The following is a 19093-nucleotide window of genomic DNA, read 5'->3' as shown; positions in this document are numbered from 1 at the left end:
AATAGGGTAGGAGCGAGAACGCAGCCTTGTTTCACACCATTCTTAATTAAAAAGGGCTCAGAAAGTGTGTTGCCATATCTGACTTGGCCATGCTGATCCTCATGGAGTGAGATGATCATTTTAAGGAACTTGGGGGGACATCCTAAATGTTCCAAAATCTGCCACAGACCTTTTCTACTCACAGTATCAAAAGCCTTGGTGAGGTCGACAAAGGTTACATAGAGACCTTTGTTCTGTTCCCTACACTTCTCTTGCAGTTGTCTGAGGACAAATACCATGTCTGTGGTGCTCCTGTTGGCTCTGAAACCACACTGACTTTCAGGTAGGATTCCTTCTGCTCTAGCGGGTATTAGTCTGTTCAAGAGTATTCTTGCCAGGATTTTGCCAGCAATGGAGAGCAGAGTAATACCACGATAGTTTGAGCAATCTGATTTAATACCTTTCTTCTTATACAAAGTGATGATGACTGCATCACGAAGGTCTGATGGTAGTTCACCGAGTTCCCAACAGCGCACCACAAACTCGTGATATTTGGTGTGGAGTGCAAGGTCCCCATGTTTCCAGACTTCAGGTGGAATTCCATCAACCCCAGCTGCCTTGCCGATTTTGACCTGCTGTATGGCCTTGAGGGTTTCTCCTAAAGTGGGGGCAGTATCCAATTCATACTTTACTGGTTGTTGTGTGATGGACTGAATTGCTGAGTCTTGGACTACACGGTTGGTACTAAAAAGAGTCTGAAAGTGTTCAGACCATCGATTCAGAATGGAGGTTTTATCTGTTAGAAGGGTTTGACCATCAGCGCTGAGTAGAGGGCTTTGTACCTGGTATGTAGGTCCGTATGCTGTTTTCAAGGCCTCATAGAAACCTTTGTGATCACGTGTATCTGCACATAATTGAGTTTTTTCAGCTAGATCGATCCACCACTTGTTCTGGATGTCACGGAGTTTCTATTGGAGCTTGCTGCATGCAAGATGAAAGGCTGTTTTTCTTGCGTGACAGGATGGCAGTGCAAGGTGTGCTTGGTGGGCGGTTCTTTTCTTCCTCAACAAGTCTTGGATTTCTTGGTTGTTTTTGTCAGACCAGTCCTTGTTCTTCTTGAGGGAGAACCCTAAGGATTCTTCAGAGGATTGCAGGATGCTGTTTTTAATATGATGCCAGATTGTTTCAGGAGAGGAATCTGCAGAATCTGTGGGAAGGTTTTCGAGCCTAGTTTGAAGGTTTGCCTGGAAACTGTCTCTTACTGTGGCTGATTGGAGATTGTTAACTTGGAGTCTTCTCCTTGGGATGCTGCCCCTTTTAGGTTGGAATTTGAGCTTGAAATTGAGTTTACAGCACACCAGCCGATGGTCTGTTTGGCATTCTGCACTGGGCATCACGCGGGTATGGTGGACATCGCGGACATCTCTCTGTCGCACCAAGACATAATCAGTGAGGCACCAATGCTTAGAACGGGGGTGCATCCAGGTTGTCTTCAGACTATCTTTCTGCTGAAAGATAGTATTAGTGACGGTGAGTTGTTACTCTGCACAGAATTCTAGCAGAAGTCAACCATTATCGTTGCAGTTTCCAACACCATGCTTGCCTAATACTCCTTTCCAGACTTCAAAATTCTTGCCTACTCTGGCGTTGAAATCACCAAGGATAATGATCTTATCGTCTGCAGGAACCTTTTGGGTAAGGAGGCGCAGGTCAGTGTAAAATTTATCTTTTTCAGCAGGGTCAGCTTGGAGAGTTGGGGCATATATACTGAAGATGACAACATGTTGCTTGTTGTTTAGTAGAAGGTGTAGGGAGATAATGCGGTCAGAGTGACCTGTCGGCAGATTTTCGCGTTTAGGAACAATGGAGTTTTTGATCATGAAGCCGACTCCTGAGAGATGTTTTTCGGTTCTGGGCTTACCTGACCAAAAGAGTGTGTAACCGGCACCATGTTCTCTGAGGCTGCCTTCTTCATGAAGGTGAACTTCACTGAGAGCGGCAATGTCGATGTTGAGACGAGCCAGCTCATGGGCAATTAGGGCAGACCGATGCTCAGGACATCCGCTATCTGCAGAATCGAGCATGGTTCTGATGTTCCAACATGCTAGAGTTAATTTAGGTACACCTTTGGAGGCAGGTGCATGCCTTTGTCTTTTGATCTTTGTGCGACCACATTGGAAGAAGATGCCTGTTGGCCTGCGGTTAACCAACCGGGTGAAGGTGGAGATGAGCTTTGTTTAGGCCACCTTTTCTAGGCCCCTCTCCGAGTGGAGCAAGTAGTGCTGTCCTTGAAAAGGCTGCTTGGTCGTTCAGGGTGCTGCCCCAAGAGACTGTCATCTCCGGTCAGTCTCAAATGACCAACATCCTGAACCGCCCGCATGTAGGGTTGGATCTGCGGCTCCCAGTGCACCTTTCACCTGCCGTTTCGACCCTTGCCCGTCGCTACAGGACTTTTTGCATATGGGTAAAGCCTTCAAGCCTGCGCAATGGATTTTTTTAGGTGAGACACAGTGTGCGTGGAACTGAACGCACCCTTTAATCCTGAGGTTCATCTGCCAGGGCCGAGTGAGCTTGGACGGTGGCAGTGAGGTCCTCAGGACGTAGGTTTGATTAGAGTGACCTTCTCTTAGATGGATGGCCTTACAGGGCTAAGGGAGCTCCATCTGCCCGGGTTTGGGATTGGAGTTGTCCTTCTCCTAGGATGACTGCCAGGAGGCTAATGAGCTCATCCTGCCCAAGAATGTATTAAATCTGGTCCTACGGTTTTGATCTGTCTGGCATGGGCGATCCTACTGGAGGCATGTACCACATAGCTCGCAACCACACAGGGGTACAGAGACTATGTTCCTATTAGAACGCTTTGGGTAAGTCTTTAATTTCCTGCTTTATTATCACCTATCTATAAACAAACTGAAGGAGGTACCCAGGAACAACCCTTTGTCCTGTCCACTGTTTCAGGATGTAACAGAGCAAAGCAAGTATATCCAGAACATGCTGAACCTGGGCAGTAGCCACAGGAGAACTAAAAACAGACAGACAAAACAAACAAAGCAGTCATTCTGACCCCAGTACCCATCCAGGCGGGGGTGCCTTTTATGGTCCCAGCCTGGCGGGGACCCCTATTATTCTAAAATAACCCACTATCCGCCCTGACCTTATCCTTCCCCCACTGTGTTTCCACATATCTTCAGGCACACTACTCACCTGTGACATTTCATATGGGATTGTGCCACTCTCCCTCCTGCTGGTTGGCGGACCCCACGGCCCGCTTGACACACTACGCTAATCCTCCCCCCCACCCACCCCCTCCCCCACCCAACCCCTCCCCCGTCAAACCGGGAACGCCAAACCTCTGTGTGCTCCGAAGCTTCCTTCTCCTCTTTCATGGAGGCACAGTACCTGCCGGCAAGGCTCCCCTTGTCTCTCCTTTCTCCTGCAACGGCCGTGCCCGGGGGCACAACCGCGTGCGCAGAGCGCATGCGGCGCGGGAACGCTCCCGGCAGCCTGGGGGTCCTGGCCACGTGGTACGGGAAGCCCCCTCAGCTGGGGGTCTCACCTCTGGAGCACGGGGACGCTCCCGGCAGCCCGGGGGTCCCGGCCACGTGGTACGGGAAGCCCCCTCAGCTGGGGGTCCCGCCCCCAGAGCGCGGGGACGCTCCCGGCAGCCCGAGGGTCCCGGTCACGTGGCACGGGAAGCCCCCTCAGCTGGGGGTCCCGCCCCCGGAGTGCGGGGGCGCTCCCGGCAGCCTGGGGGTCCCGGCCATGTGATACGGTGTGATAAACTGAGAAAATAATTCGAGTTGATTAAGAGGAAACAGTGAAGGGTCAATATGACCTGGAGAGAAAAGAAAAACAAGTCGTAAAACTTAATTGGGCCCCTATAAAGAGATAAAACAAGTTACCTCCCTTTTACCTTGTGTCGGATTTATAGTGAGACAATTTTAGTTAGATAGATAATATGACCTTTCTTGAAATTTATAACTTTGTATAGATAGCAAGCAAACATCTGCAGAGTGTCTGATTTGACAATATATTATGGATGCTTATAGATAACATTCGTGTTAAAAAAACATCTGCTGAATGTCTGACTTAACCATGTGTAATGTTTATGCTTATGTATAATGAATATTCATGAAGTAGCTGGGAATAAATGTAGAACAACTATCTTCTTTGGGTGTGACAGGCGTTGGGAGTTGTTGGACCCCTTCCCTGATCACCCAGCGCTGAATTTGCTTTTATCATATAATAAATTCTGATTGGAAATTGCCCGACTGGGTCTCTGTTTTTCACAAAACTTGGTGACTTCGCCCGACGTGATACCCTTTGTGTTCTGGGAGATACTTAGCACCTGAGATAGGAGCGCGCCCGCTGCTTTTCAGCGGCCTATTCACAGGCCTAATATTTCAACAAGGACCAAGGGTAACACATGTATATGATAAAAGCAAGGAATTAAAAGCTCCTGGAGTGCTGCAGCAAAAAGCCCATAATTCTTGTGCACAAAGGCCCGAGTGAGAACAACGGACTGTGAGTATCACTTCGGGGGGCGGATAAAGAGGTCGGAGTGAATGGTGAATGAGACGCAGCGTAGCTGCGACACGAGAGTGGAGTCCTTCTAACCTCGTTTCCGTTTTTCCGCAAGGAATGCGGCAGGTGAAGGGACGAAGCGGTTGAATTGATGAGTGGACCTCTGGGGTCGGTGGGAGTTTTTCAGGAAGGACCACTGAGTCAGTGAAAAATTCTAGAGGGGATCCCAGAGGATCGGTGGGAAGGTAGGAAAACTTTAGAAGGGACCTCAGGAATATGGGGCAGGGAATTAGTAAATTAAGTTGCCCCAGGAAGGAAAGGAGCAGGCAGGCATTGCCAGATATACCCTTAGACAGTCCTCTAGGGGTAATGATCTTAAACTGGGAAAAGAGGGAGAGTACTAAAAATAAAGAAAAACCAAAAATGATTCAGTACTGCATGATTGAGTGGACCAAAGAAAAAATAAGGAGTGATGGTATCTCTTGGCCTGTGTATGGATCATTTGAGGGTTGGATCTGCCAAGCCCTCAACAGTTATGTAAACAGCAAGGAGCCGATAAACTCTGAGGAGAGTGAATATGCTGCTTGCTGGAAAGAAGAAGTTTGGCCAGAACCTACTAAAGTCTATAAGTTGACAAAAGAAAAGCAGGCTGAAAAGAAAGTAACAGAAACCAAATGGGATCCATTAGACTATTTACCTCCAGCCTATAATCCACCCCCACAGCAACCCCTTTTACAACCCCCTCCACAGACCCCTCAGCAACCCCTTTTACAACCCCCTCCACAGACCCTTTTATCACCCTCTCTACAGCCCCCCCCGGCTGCTGTTCCCACAGCGCCTGTGAGTTATTCCCCACCTGTACAAACTCCTCTAACTGCAGACTCCACTACCCTGCAAAATCATAAGAGTGAAAATCCTGAAAAACCTAAGAATCGGAAGAAGAGACGAACCACCCCAAGGGAAGTTAGAGCCCTTTTAGTAGAACAGGACAGCTCTAGTGAGGAAAGTGAAGGGGTGTGCTCAATGAGAAAATTATACCCACTTAGGGAAGTGCCTTTGGGGGGAGCGCGAGGGGGAATTGGGTTTGTAAATGCTCCCCTAAGTTCAAGTGAGGTGCGGGCATTTAAGAAAGAGATGGGGAGGTTGTTAGAGGATCCCTTAGGAGTAGCTGAACAACTAGATCAATTTTTGGGACCAAATACATTTACCTGGGGAGAAATGCAATCCATTCTGGGAATACTATTCAACCCGGAAGAGAGACAGATGATACGGACAGCAGGGATAAGGATATGGGATAGGGAGAATCAATCGGGCCCCCCCGGGGACAATAAAATGCCCGTTAATCCTCCCAATTGGGATTCTAATTCTGCCACAGAGCGACAACACATGGCAGATTATCGCACCTTAATAATAAGGGGAATTAAAGAAGCTGTGCCTCGTGGACAGAATGTCACAAAAGCATTTAAAAGCCAGCAGGAAAAAGATGAAACCCCGAGTGCATGGCTAGAGAGATTAAGAAAAGATTTACAGCAATACTCAGGAATCGACCCAGAAACTACAGCTGGACAGGTGGTCTTAAAGGTCCACTTTGTAACTAATTCCTGGGACGATATCCGCAAAAAATTAGAAAAATTAGAAGGTTGGCAGCACCGAGGGCTTGAAGATTTACTAAGAGAAGCACAAAAAGTCTATGTGTGAAGAGATGATGAGAAAGCAAAAACAAAAGCAAAAGTATTAGTGGTTGCCATCCGGGAATCACATAAAGGTGTAAAGTCAGATGAGAGGAAGAGTTTCAAGGGAGAAAGGAAAATGGGGGGTCTGAAAAAACCCCAACAAACTGTCCCAAGGGGCCAGGAGCTTGCATGTTTTTATTGTGGAGAAAAAGGTCATCTGATGAGAAACTGCCCTAAGAGACAAAGGGATGCACAATTGTTTGAGGAAGCTGAGAAAGATTAGGGGAGTCAGGGGCTTTATTTCCTGGGACAAAAACATCATAAAAAGCCCTTGATAAAACTGAGATTAGGCCCCCAGGACGAAGAATATGAATTTCTAGTAGATACCGGTGCAGATAAATCATGTGTTATCAAAATTCCTCAAGGCTGTACAGCCAGTAAAGACACAATTAGAGTAATTGGAGCAAAAGGAGAAGGATTCCCTGTGCCTATAATAAAACAAGTTCAAATTGAGGGAGAAACCAAGATTACAGTGGGAGATTTACTTTTAGTACCTGAAGCAGGTTGCAATCTTTTAGGGAGAGACCTACAGGTTTCCCTGGGAATAGGAGTTGTGCCAGAAGAGGGAGAAATGAGAGTCAAAATAATGACTCTCAAAGAGGAAGATGAAGAAAAAATTAACCCCAGTGTGTGGGCCTCAGAAGACCAAGTGGGAAAATTAAAGATAGACCCGATAAAAATAGAAATCATTGATTCCAACCGCCCAATACAAATAAAACAATATCCTATTTCTCGAGAAGGAAGAGCAAAACTTAAACCCATTATAGACAAATTGCTGACAAATGGAACTTTAGAAGTCTGTATGTCCCCTCACAACACCCCTATACTTCCAGTAAAAAAAGGGGATGGTACCTTTAGGCTAGTCCAAGATTTAAGGGAAGTGAATAAAAGAACAATTGCCCGATTCCCTGTAGTTCCTAACCCATACACCCTTTTGAGTCATATTCCTCCTAATTACACGTGGTATAGTGTTCTCGACTTGAAAGACGCATTTTGGAGCTGCCCACTAGATGAAGAAAGTAGAAATATCTTCGCCTTTGAATGGGAAGATCCGCAAACACGGAGGAAACAACAATTAAGATGGACAGTTCTTCCTCAGGGGTTCACAGAATCTCCAAACCTGTTTGGACAGGCCCTAGAAAAGATACTATTAGAATTCCCTAAACCCCCGGGAATAGAAGTTATTCAATATGTAGATGATTTATTGATTGCTGGAGAAAGTGAAGAGGGAGTCAGAGATATCACCATAAAGCTCTTAAACTTCCTGGGGGAAAAAGGGTTAAAAGTTTCCAAGAAGAAGTTACAATTTGTAGAACAAAAGGTAAAATATTTAGGTCATTGGCTAGATAAGGGAACCAAAAGATTAGATGCTGAAAGAGTGAGAGGAATATTGGCCCTAGCTCCCCCAAAAACTAAAAGGGATATAAGAAGGTTACTGGGATTATTAGGGTACTGCAGATTGTGGATTGAGGGTTATAGTGGATTAGTGAAATTTTTATATGAAAAGCTTACCCAAGAAGTAGTGAAGTGGAATGACAAAGATAGTGAAAAGCTAGAGGAAATTAAAAGAGCTCTAACCAGAGCTCCAGTTCTAACACTCCCTGAACTGAAGCAACCCTTTCAGTTGTTTGTAAATGTAGAACAAGGAATTGCTTATGGGATATTAACCCAAGAAAAAGGGGGACATCGAAAGCCAGTAGCGTATCTGTCAAAATTACTAGACCCTGTCAGCAGAAGTTGGCCTGTGTGTGTGCAAGCTGTCGCAGCCACTGCTATATTAGTGGAAGAAAGCCGTAAAATCACCTTTGGAGGAAAAATTACAGTTTTCACCCCCCACGCTGTACGAGCACTACTGAATCAAAAAGTAGAAAAATGGCTAACAGATGCCCGCATTTTAAAATATGAAGCTATATTAATCCATAGTCCAGACTTAGAACTATTAGTAACTAACAATCAAAATCCAGCACAATTTTTATATGGGGAACCAAGTGAGCTGACTCAAATGCTGGAACATGACTGCTCTGATCTAATACAATTACAGACCAAAGTCAGAGAAGATTTAGAAGAGGTGAAATTAGAAAACGGAGAAAAATATTTTGTTGATGGCTCCTCCCGATACAAAGATGGGAAGAGAATTTCTGGATATGCAGTTATCAATGGGAATAACATGACAATTGTAGAATCAGGAAAACTTAGTTCAGCCTGGTCAGCCCAAGCGTGTGAGTTGTATGCCCTCTACCGGGCTCTTGAATTACTGACAGGAAAAAAAGGTACAATTTTTACAGATTCAAAATATTGTTATGGAGTCGTGCACACATTTGGGAAAATTTGGAAAGAAAGAGGGTTAATAAGCACGAGAGGTAAATCACTAATACATGAAGAATTGATAAATCAAGTATTAGAAGCTCTAAAGAAACCCCTAGAAATAGCAATAGTACATGTAAAAGGACATAAAAAGGGAATATCATTCATAATCCGAGGGAATAATTTGGCAGATGAAGTGGCCAAAGATGCAGCTGAAAAAGGGGAAATAACTGAGTTGCATATATTAGACTTACAACAGCCCGAGAACTTAGAAATACCAGTATTTTCAGAGAGGGAAGAGAAAGAACTAATACAAATAGGGGCAGAGAAGCAAGAAGGGGGGGTATGGATCTTAACAGATGGGAGAAAAATGGTCTCAAAACCAATAGCACGATCAATATTAATGAGATTACATCAAGCTACTCACTGGGGAACACGAGCTCTCTGTGATCAGTTTTTACAATGTTATGGGTGTATAGGAATTTTTGAAATCGCTAAGCAAGTTACCAGTCACTGCTTGACATGTCAAAAAGTGAATAAAAAGGTTATGAGAAATACTCCTGTAGGGGGAAGGGATATAGCATACCGACCCTTCGAGCGAATACAGGTGGATTTCACAGAACTCCCACCTGTGAATAGATGGAAATACCTACTAGTAATAATCGACCATCTGACTCACTGGGTGGAAGCAATACCTACTGGTAGGGCTACAACAAATTTTGTAATTAAAGTACTACTTGAAAATATAATTCCTAGATATGGAATGGTATATAGTATAGATTCAGACAGAGGGACTCATTTCACCTCAAAAATACTTAAAGGATTAACAATTGCGTTAGGGATCATGTGGAAACACCATACTCCCTGGCACCCCCAAAGTTCAGGGAGGGTTGAGCGAATGAACCAGACTCTGAAGCAAGCCCTAACTAAATTGATGATTGAAACTCAGATGTCATGGGTTAAATGTTTACCCCTGGCCTTACTGCGTATTCGAACCCAACCCAGGACAGACCTTGGCCTATCACCCTATGAAATGCTTTATGGAATGCCTTATATCTGGCTAAAGGATGCAGTAGGTGACTATAGCAATATTGATGCCAAATTAAGACCATACATACAAACACTTGCAAAAAGGTTGACAGAAATAAGAGAACTAGGAGCTTTAGCTCAAACAGCACCCTTAGATTTCAAGATACATAAAATAAACCCTGGGGATTGGGTCCTAATAAAGAGATGGAAAGAAACCTCTTTAACCCCATTTTGGGAAGGTCCCTTCCAGGTACTGCTTACGACAGAGACCGCAGTGCATACAGCAGAACGAGGGTGGACACACGTGACCAGAGTGAAGGGACCTGTTGCTCCATCACCCCTGAAAGAGTGGACTGTGTCGTCAGTGCCTGGGGACCTACGACTTAAACTCCAAAAAAGACCTTTATGAATTCATCACCTGAATGGAGAAAACATATCGAAGGCTGGAATGAGTTATCCCCAGAACAAAGAGACTTAAAGGCCCGAGAGGTATTTCCTGAAAGTTTCTGTATAAAACCTAGCCTGAGATCTTGGTTTCAGTTAGTCCCAGGACAAATTCTAAGGAGACAGCGGTTTGTTTCTTGGAAAGAAGGAGCCATCCCCTGGCAGAGTGGAGGGGCAGGTGCATATTTTACTAATCGTTTAGTTAACCCAATCCTTGTGTTAGCTTGTGACCTTGAAAAAGAAGATCCCCTAACTCCTGGACCGCCACCACCAGATCGCATACGCTGTATAAAACATCTGTGGGCTCAGCATGATGGTTGGGTAGAGTGTCAGTGTAGGCACTGTCACCGTAAATAGTCCTGTGTGGGCTTTAACCGACATATACATTGCCCTGAGTGTCGTGACACACAAGGAGATCAACCCCAATTGGAGTCAGTACAGATAAATAAGTTGTTCTGTGGGTGGGAATTGTTATTACCAGTAAATTGGGAAATATTTGAAACTGACTGGTATGCAGCATTAAGATACAGTGCGAAGAAATTCTCTGAAGAAACAGCCCAAATTGACTGCCCGCTGGATGACTTTAACTTTATAGACCCCATGTAAAGAATGTCACAATGGCTAACAATTTATATTGACTAATTAGTGGGAATAATTTCGTTGACAGAATCCGTTGTTGTGAGATAAAGCGAACCTTAACTTGGAAAAGGAAAACTGGGCCTTAATTAAATTAGAAAATCTAAAAGGGGCAAGACCAGGTTAACCTCTGAACCTGCCACTGACAGCCAGCCACAGGATGCAACCCCGTTTGGGCATGGGCCGTGGAGGCTTAAGTTATGCTGGACCCTTTTGGATACTCTGCTGCTTTTGGGCTCATGCCCTGTCTGACGAGTGTGCAAAATGCTACCAAATTACACGATACAAAGGTCGTATGATTCAAAGCTTAAGCTACCACTCATTTGTCAACAAAGTCTGCTATGACTCTGGACAACTGAACACTTGCAACACGGATTCTCGGCAAATATGGGTAGCAAAAAATTTAGGAAAAGGGGGAACCAGGCTGGGACTTAGCTGTCCTAAGGGAGAGGAATGGATTTGTTTCACTCAAGAAGACCATTGGGACACTTCTGACGGTGGTGGAATGCAGGACATGAAAAGGGAGGAAATAATAAAACAGAGGGTGCAAACTACATTGAAAGAAACCACACAAGGAAAGCCTTCCAACATAGGTGACTTGTACCAGAAATTGAAAGACAAACTAGGAGAGGATTGGCAACTCCCGGGTTATGGAACTAATCTATATATTGATCTAATGGAACATATTATTCAAACCCTGAATTTACCTAAGTGCTGGATTTGTAGTGGACCTTTGATGACAGAAGAGTGGCCCTGGAAAGGTACTGGTCTCACCCCATGGGAAATTTTAAAATGGAATCACTCCCAGAAAGCATCAGAATCTAGGCCCCAAGGTTGGATTCTAATTTCTGACGTAATTGGGCAAGAATGCATTGAACGGAGAGGTAGGGAAACATATAAAACTAAAGTAGGAGAGTCCCCATGCCTATCAGTGAAAATAATAAATACCACAGGAGAATACTGGTGGCCAAAGAAACCGTTAGGATATTGGACTGACAATATGACTGCAGATTGTACTTGGCATGATGAAGCTCAAAGTTGGTGGTGTAATGACACAGATGTGAAAAACCCTTTTGAGAGCATAAAAGAATTAAAAATATATTGGGACCAAGCAAGTAGTACTGATTTAGAATGGGTAGCTCCGGAAGGATTATTTTGGATATGTGGAAAGCGAGCATATACACAGCTCCCTAAAGACTGGAGAGGAGTCTGTACACTAGGTATAATCCAACCAGGGTTCTTCTTGCTGCCCCCTGAAAAAGGTATGAGTTTAGGTGTACCTTTGTATGATGATTATGGAACCATACGCCGAGAAAAAAGGGAAGACATTGGGGGAACGCAAAAGTGGTACGATGATGAATGGCCTCCTGAACGAATCATTGCTACTTACGGACCAGCTACTTGGGCCCAAGATGGGTCCTGGGGTTATCGAACCCCCATATACATGCTAAATAGGATTATCCGCCTCCAGGCAGTCATGGAAATAGTAGCCAATAAGACAGTTCAAACTCTGGATCTAATCACAAGTCAGCAATCAAAAACCCGAGTGGCTGTGTACCAGAATAGGCTCGCCTTAGATTATCTGTTAGCTGAGGAAGGGGGGGTGTGTGGTAAATTTAACACTTCGGATTGTTGCTTACAAATTGATGATAATAGACAGGCAGTTATGGATATTGCAAAGGATATCAGAAAACTGACTCATGTACCTGTACAAAAATGGAACTCCATGCTTGACAGCAAATGGTGGGATAACTTGTTAGGAACAGCTTGGTGGAAGAAAGTAGGATTCTTTCTATTATGCGCGTTGGCCAGTATAATATTTTTACCATGTTTAATCCCTTGTTTCATTAGATTGATAGTTTCTGTAGTACAAGGAATGCAAATATCAACAATGCCGATAGATCCAAAGACGGCTCAAAGTGCCAAGGTACTGTTAGTCACCAGAACTCCACCTTCTTGGGACGAAGAAAATGTCAAATTAATATTGTCCAGATTAGAGCAAAAAACTCGAATTAATAATTTTATAGAAAGAGAGGAGGGATTGTGATAAACTGAGAAAATAATTTGAGTTGATTAAGAGGAAACAGTGAAGGGTCAATATGACCTGGAGAGAAAAGAAAAACAAGTCGTAAAACTTAATTGGGCCCCTATAAAGAGATAAAACAAGTTACCTCCCTTTTACCTTGTGTAGGATTTATAGTGAGACAATTTTAGTTAGATAGATAATAGGACCTTTCTTGAAATTTATAACTTTGTATAGTTTGTTTAGTTAGATAGATAATAGGACCTTTCTTGAAATTTATAACTTTGTATAGATAGCAAGCAAACATCTGCAGAGTGTCTGATTTGACAATATATTATGGATGCTTATAGATAACATTCGTGTTAAAAAAACATCTGCTGAATGTCTGACTTAACCATGTGTAATGTTTATGCTTATGTATAATGAATATTCATGAAGTAGCTGGGAATAAATGTAGAACAACTATCTTCTTTGGGTGTGACAGGCGTTGGGAGTTGTTGGACCCCTTCCCTGATCACCCAGCGCTGAATTTGCTTTTATCGTATAATAAATTCTGATTGGAAATTGCCCGACTGGGTCTCTGTTTTTCACATACGGGAAGCCCCCTCAGCTGGGGGTCCCGCCCCTGGAGCGCGGGGACGCTCCCGGCAGCCTGGGGGTCCCGACCATGTGGCACGGGAAGCCTCCTCAGCTGGGGGTCCCGCCCCCGGAGTGCCAGAGCTATCATTTAATATAATTACTAGATCTTGATCTGATTGAGGTTGCATGAACAGCTGCCCATATAATGAGCCGGACATATCCTGGCCTTTCCATAAAGTCACCCCAGGGAGAAAGTAAGATTGACTGGGCAAGGTTGATTTGCTTCACAGGTAAAGTTGTCCTGTTGTCATGTTTTGGTGCTGCTTTTCCATCTCCATCGAAGTTGAACAAAGTCATCCGACCCATTTACCTTTTTCAGGTAACTTCCTGGGGTATTAGCATCGCCCAAAGGGACCATAAGACATATGAGGATGGCTAGGATCCATAGTTTCTGTAAAGTATAAAACTAAAACATGACAATATCATTTCCTCAAATAACATTTATTGGCAGGAACATATTCCCATTTCTCTTGTCCAGATTTAATCACTAATACCATAGTATGTGTTCCAGTAGCACTGACTTCAGCTGGCTTGGGACAACCATTGGGTTTTTGGACCCAAACTTTAGCTCCACTATTCAATTGGTTAGTAAATCCAAATCCTCAGTTCCCTTGAATTGTAGTTATTTGTGGAGCTTCCCCCTTATTTACTTGAGTTTTCAATATGGGCAAAATTAAATTTGGGCAATCCAGTCTTGTGGCTGAATTAAAATGTTGATCTCCACCATTTAACAAAATCACCTTAATTTCCCCTTAATAATCTGAGTCGATGCCCTGGAGTATCTGAATGCCTTTAATTGCTAAACTGGACCTTGAGGCTATCAAACCAAAATATCCTGATGGAATATATATTCCAATACCAGTATCAATGACACAGATGTTTCAGGTGTTCAGTTTATACATTTGCAAATGCTTACAAATCTAATGCTGTGGTATCTGGAGTTACTCGATAAGGTAATGTATCAGGGCTTAATTAGATGTTGATGCTGTGGTCTGTGTTTGGCCCAGCCACTTGTAAAACTTTGTTCTTTTCCTGCCAAATTATGAGAAAACAAGCACTGATAAACGAGAACTTTGTCCTTGAAGCAAGCATCTTGTATAAACTGAAATTAATTGCTGTCTTATGATTGGCTCATCGCCTTTCAAGGGCGCTTGAAGGAGAAAGTGAAGAAGAGGGTGATGAAGTAAACCCCTAGACTCATTTGGGAAAGACCCTCCCAGGTGCAGCACGCAGGCACAGGGGAAATTCCAGAGTAGCCACGCATGTGCAGAAGAGATATTACTTGCATAACGAAGAGAGGGACCGAAGGCCTCTAGCTGGGTGGTGCTGACCACACCTGCCCAGGTAGATGTCATCAGTTAATTGTATAAAAAACAGATAGCTCATGTTGGATGAAAAGGGAGCAAGCTTCACATCAAAGGACAACGTTGCCTTTTTGCGGGGATGCAAACTAATTTGTAAGCCTGCCGACTTTCCGAGAATGCAGCTTCTGCTATGGGTAATTTTAGGCATTCTGGGTCTGTGAGATAACTTCATAAGCAACACCTGGGTGACTAGGGAGTTGTACTGAAGGCTTATTTTCCTTCTCTCTCGGGTTTGTTTGTTTTGTTGGCCACCTCTTGGTAATAAATATCAGTTTTTGTTGAGCTTTCAACGGTGTTATGGTTTCAGTTTCAGTATCTTTCCCAACTCTCCCTAATACAGGTGCTAAAACTCCCTCCTTTATTTCCCAGTATGTGAGGGTTTCTGCTACTGTTAATGGTTTTATTTACAAATTAGGAGTAGTCATCCACCTCAGAGGGGTTTCCAATTCCCCAATGGGTCTATTGATCAATATCTGTAGTGCTTCAGATAAATGGTCTCTCCACATGTTTATCTCCCCCCCCAGTTTCCTTAAATGTTCCTTAAGTAAACCATTCATTTGTTCAATTAATCAGGCCTTGTGGATAATATGGTATATGAAATTTCCACTCTATGTTGTTCATATCAGCAAACTGTTATACTTTCTGATTTTTAAAGTGTGAACCGTTGTCACTCTGAATTTGCAAGGGAATTCCATTATATAAAACAATCAATTCCAGTGTCTTAATTGTACCATCTTGGGTTGCTCATCTACATGGATGCGCTATTAAATATCCAGAGTATGTGTCAATGGCTGTGCACACATATTGACAACCCCGATGGGCTGGCAAAGGATCTATATAACCCATTTGCCAAATTTGCCCCAGTTATTTTCCCTAACTTTATTGTCCTCATACTATATGCAGCATTGTTTTTGTTGTACATGTTGGCAGACGGGAAAAAGGGCTATCACCATTTTAATAATGTCCAAATTTATAACAATCCCACGGTCTTGGACCCACCTGTAAATGGCTTTTTCTCCAAGATGATGGCATTTCTGGTGTGCCCATTTGGCCAAACCCATCTGTTGCTCATGATGAGGATCTTCTACCTTGACTTGGGAGATTTTGGCTTGTCCATCTGCAACAGAATTGTACCATCGTTCCAAGGTGTTGGCTCCACAGTGGGCATCTACGTGAAACACTGTGACTCAAGTTTGTTGCATGAATGCCCAAATATCTTGCCACAATTCCTTTCCCCATACTTCTTTGGAATAAATTTTCCAATCATGTTTGGCCAAAGTTGGGAGCCAAGTAGCCAAACCATTGGCAACTGATCATGAATCCGTAAAAACATAACATTGCCTTAATTCTTCTTGTTTAATTGCCACATATATGGCATATAATTCTGCATATAATGGGGCAAGTATTTGCCCCAAATGAGGAATATGTTGTCACCAATAGCTGAATAAATCAATAAACCGCTGGGCTTCCACCTTGCTTTGTGGGGTGACAAAATCTAAAATTTTATATATAGCCCTAGGCAATACTTTTCAGTGACCACAATGCCACTGAATTCCTAAAAATTTTACAGTTTGGGCAGGTTCTTGAATTTTGTTTGGATTAACTTCCCATCCCTTACTTTTCATATGCTGCAATATTAATTCTAATTGTTCTTGTACTTCCTGCTCGATTTCTCCCTGAATCATTATATCATCAATATAATGTATCACTTGTACCATCTCTGGCAAGGACAATTCATCCAGGTGTTCTGCCACGATTTAATGGCAGTGGGTGGGACTACGGACCCACCCTTGACATAAGCAGGTAAATGTATACTACCTACCTTGCCAAGTAAAAGCTAACTGATCCCAATGTTCCTCAGCAATGGGTACTGTAAAGAAAGCATTAGCTAAGTCAATTACTGCATACCAAGTTCCAGGGTGTCACTATATTTTTTCAATTAAAGTGACAGTATCTGGCAGTGTAGCTGTTAGCAGTGGGGTATATTTGTTAAGCTCCCTATAGTCTACTGTCATTTGCCCCATTCCATCACTCTTTTTAACAGGCCAAATAGAATTATTAAATGCAGTGGTTGTTGATATCTAATCTGTAATGGTCTGTGAAATTTCTTCATGTCCTCCCGTTATACGATATTGTTTCATTGTTATTACTTTGGTGGCAGGTAGAATTTGTACCGGAGGTATTTAGCTTCCCCAACTAAAACTGTCTGAGATGATATATATCCCCTGGTTCCAAATTGATAGTCACCATCAGGTAAAGTCAAACCTTTTAAAATATCAATTCCAATTATATATTCAGGGACAGGAACAATCATCACTGGATAAGTTTACTTTGGCAGATTGCCAATTTTCATCTCAGTTTTTGTTTGTATCACTTCAATTTGTTTGCCACCTAATCCTGTAATCAAAATTTTTTGTGCTTTAAACTTTTTAGGGTTACCATAAATTAAAGAGGCCTCCTCTGCAGTATCAACAAGGGCCTTAACTGTTTGAAAAGATCTATTTTTCCAATAAATTTGAAGCTCCACATGAGGACAATGGTCTTTTCTCACCCATCCTTGAGCTGGAGCTTGGCCTTCATCTCATTTTGTTTTTAGTTCTTTCAGTTGTTGCAACATTTTAACATCTGGCCACGGATAGAGATCGGCATACTGATCCCATCCCCTTTTGTCCCCTGAAACTGTTGACTCACCAATGGGGGGCCCTTGTCAGAGACTGAAACAGTTAATGATTTACGCATTCTAGGATTGCCAGGGGACTTTTGCAGGCTGGGAAGAGGTGACTGTGGGTCCATCAAAGCCCATCCCCCTGCCAATCCTGAAAGGCAGGAAAAACCCTTTTACCATGCCCTTCACAGGAACTCTGCGCAGGCCCAGGAGATGTTGGAGGCTCGTGGCATGGCCCATGACACTATCCATGGATATAATAACTCATAACTTCTTTGAGTGTGTGGGCTTCCCTCCCCCCTCCCCAATGGATCAAGACCACCACTTCAACTGACAGACATGGAAGCTGCAACTACCAAGTTTCATCGCTGGACCCCATGGGCGGTGACTTTATACATTTTTCCACTTTCATCTTTTCCTTACTCTCCCTTACCCTTATCCTGTTTTTCCCTTTCACTCCCTTATGCATTTTCCTAAAGGTTATCTTTATACCATATTGCTATAGATGATATAGATGATAACAACCAAAATGGCAACATACCTGTTTACCTTTGAAACAAAATTGTTCTAAAATAAACCCTACATATATATCTTTTCAAACACCAATTATTCAGTGGCGTTTCATTCTAATCCACCCCAAGGGATTTATTAATAAGAACCTGTGTTACCCCCCCCCTTTCTGGAGCAGGTTGTAACAGCCCTCCATTGGTAAATGTACTGTCCTGTTGGGGTTCATGGGGGGGAGCAGAAGGTCGAATTGCTCCTTATATCATGTCATCCTTTTTGGCCTGAGCTTGAATTCTTTACTTTTTTAACAGGTTTATTCAACCCATGCTGCTTGTATAATCTCCATGTCTCATTAGTGGGGAGCCCATCAATCTTATCTCAGGCTATCCCATCTTTGAAGAAGGCAGCAAACATTTCCTTTTAAGAGATTTGATTATCTTTTACCTCACCATCCCTGTTATCACCTCTCCCACTTTGTTTGTGTCCCCATTCCCCCAAATCTCCTACCTCCTGGATTTTTTCTATGACTTCTCCTATGGGTTTCCTGTTTCATTTATCAGTAAAGTCACTTTTATATGTGATGCCTAAAATGGGAGAAAAAAACCCTCACCAGGCAATATTAGTACAGATAAGATAGAGAGCAGCTCTTAATTGAAGGCCTTCTGGTGCATGGAGCACAAAGGTGCACACTTACATACAGAATTCTTAGACTTTAACTAATTATTTTATCTAGTGGGGACAACCAACCCGAAAACCCCTTTTTACCCTGGTACCACCCTCAGAACTGCCCCACTGGAGCCTCTCCGAGGGTCCCGGCCTTCTATCTTGTTTTGTCTACCATATGTCTTGTTATTCTGGTCCAGGTGCACGTCCCAACAGAATGTCCTTGCTAAAACCTATTCCCTTGAAAAGACGGTTAAACTGAAGCTTAGGAATGTGGTAGAATACTGTGAGAAAGTAACTGTCTAAAGTGAAAGAAAACTACAGCTACACTAAAATATACAAAAAGCTAAAAATCTTTAGGCATCATATGCATTTGGAGCAGTCTTAATAATCCTATTTCGAATAGGAGCTGATAATGCATTCTGCAGCATGGTGTCTGCCTCCCCAAGAAAAACAGCAGTCTTCATTCCTTCCTCCTTAATACGCTGAATAAAATCCAATAGAGTATACCAGGGATGATCTGCATTAGGTCACTCCCCTTCCATGGGGTATTTTCTATTTGTCATGGTTTGAGAGCTCCAAA

The 19093-nt window shown here is 43.2% G+C and overlaps 1 protein-coding gene across 1 annotated transcript; it reads left to right on the top strand.

Annotated features, from left to right (window-relative positions):
• Window positions 1–10687: 10687 nt before the first annotated feature.
• On the top strand, window positions 10688–13086 carry LOC135405203 (endogenous retrovirus group 3 member 1 Env polyprotein-like). The gene has a single exon (XM_064639888.1). The coding sequence runs from the start codon at window positions 10810–10812 to the stop codon at window positions 12694–12696; it is 1887 nt and encodes a 628-aa protein (XP_064495958.1). The 5' UTR covers window positions 10688–10809; the 3' UTR covers window positions 12697–13086.
• The last annotated feature ends 6007 nt before the right edge of the window (window positions 13087–19093 follow it).

The sequence above is a fragment of the Pseudopipra pipra genome, chromosome W (genome assembly GCF_036250125.1).
Source record: "Pseudopipra pipra isolate bDixPip1 chromosome W, bDixPip1.hap1, whole genome shotgun sequence".
Taxonomy (NCBI): domain Eukaryota; kingdom Metazoa; phylum Chordata; class Aves; order Passeriformes; family Pipridae; genus Pseudopipra; species Pseudopipra pipra.
This window is presented reverse-complemented; position numbering and strand designations above follow the sequence as displayed.

Coding starts and splice junctions, on each gene's coding strand:
- LOC135405203 (XM_064639888.1), top strand. CDS start 10,810: ATGCAACCCCGTTTGGGCATGGGCCGTGGAGGCTTAAGTTATGCTGGA.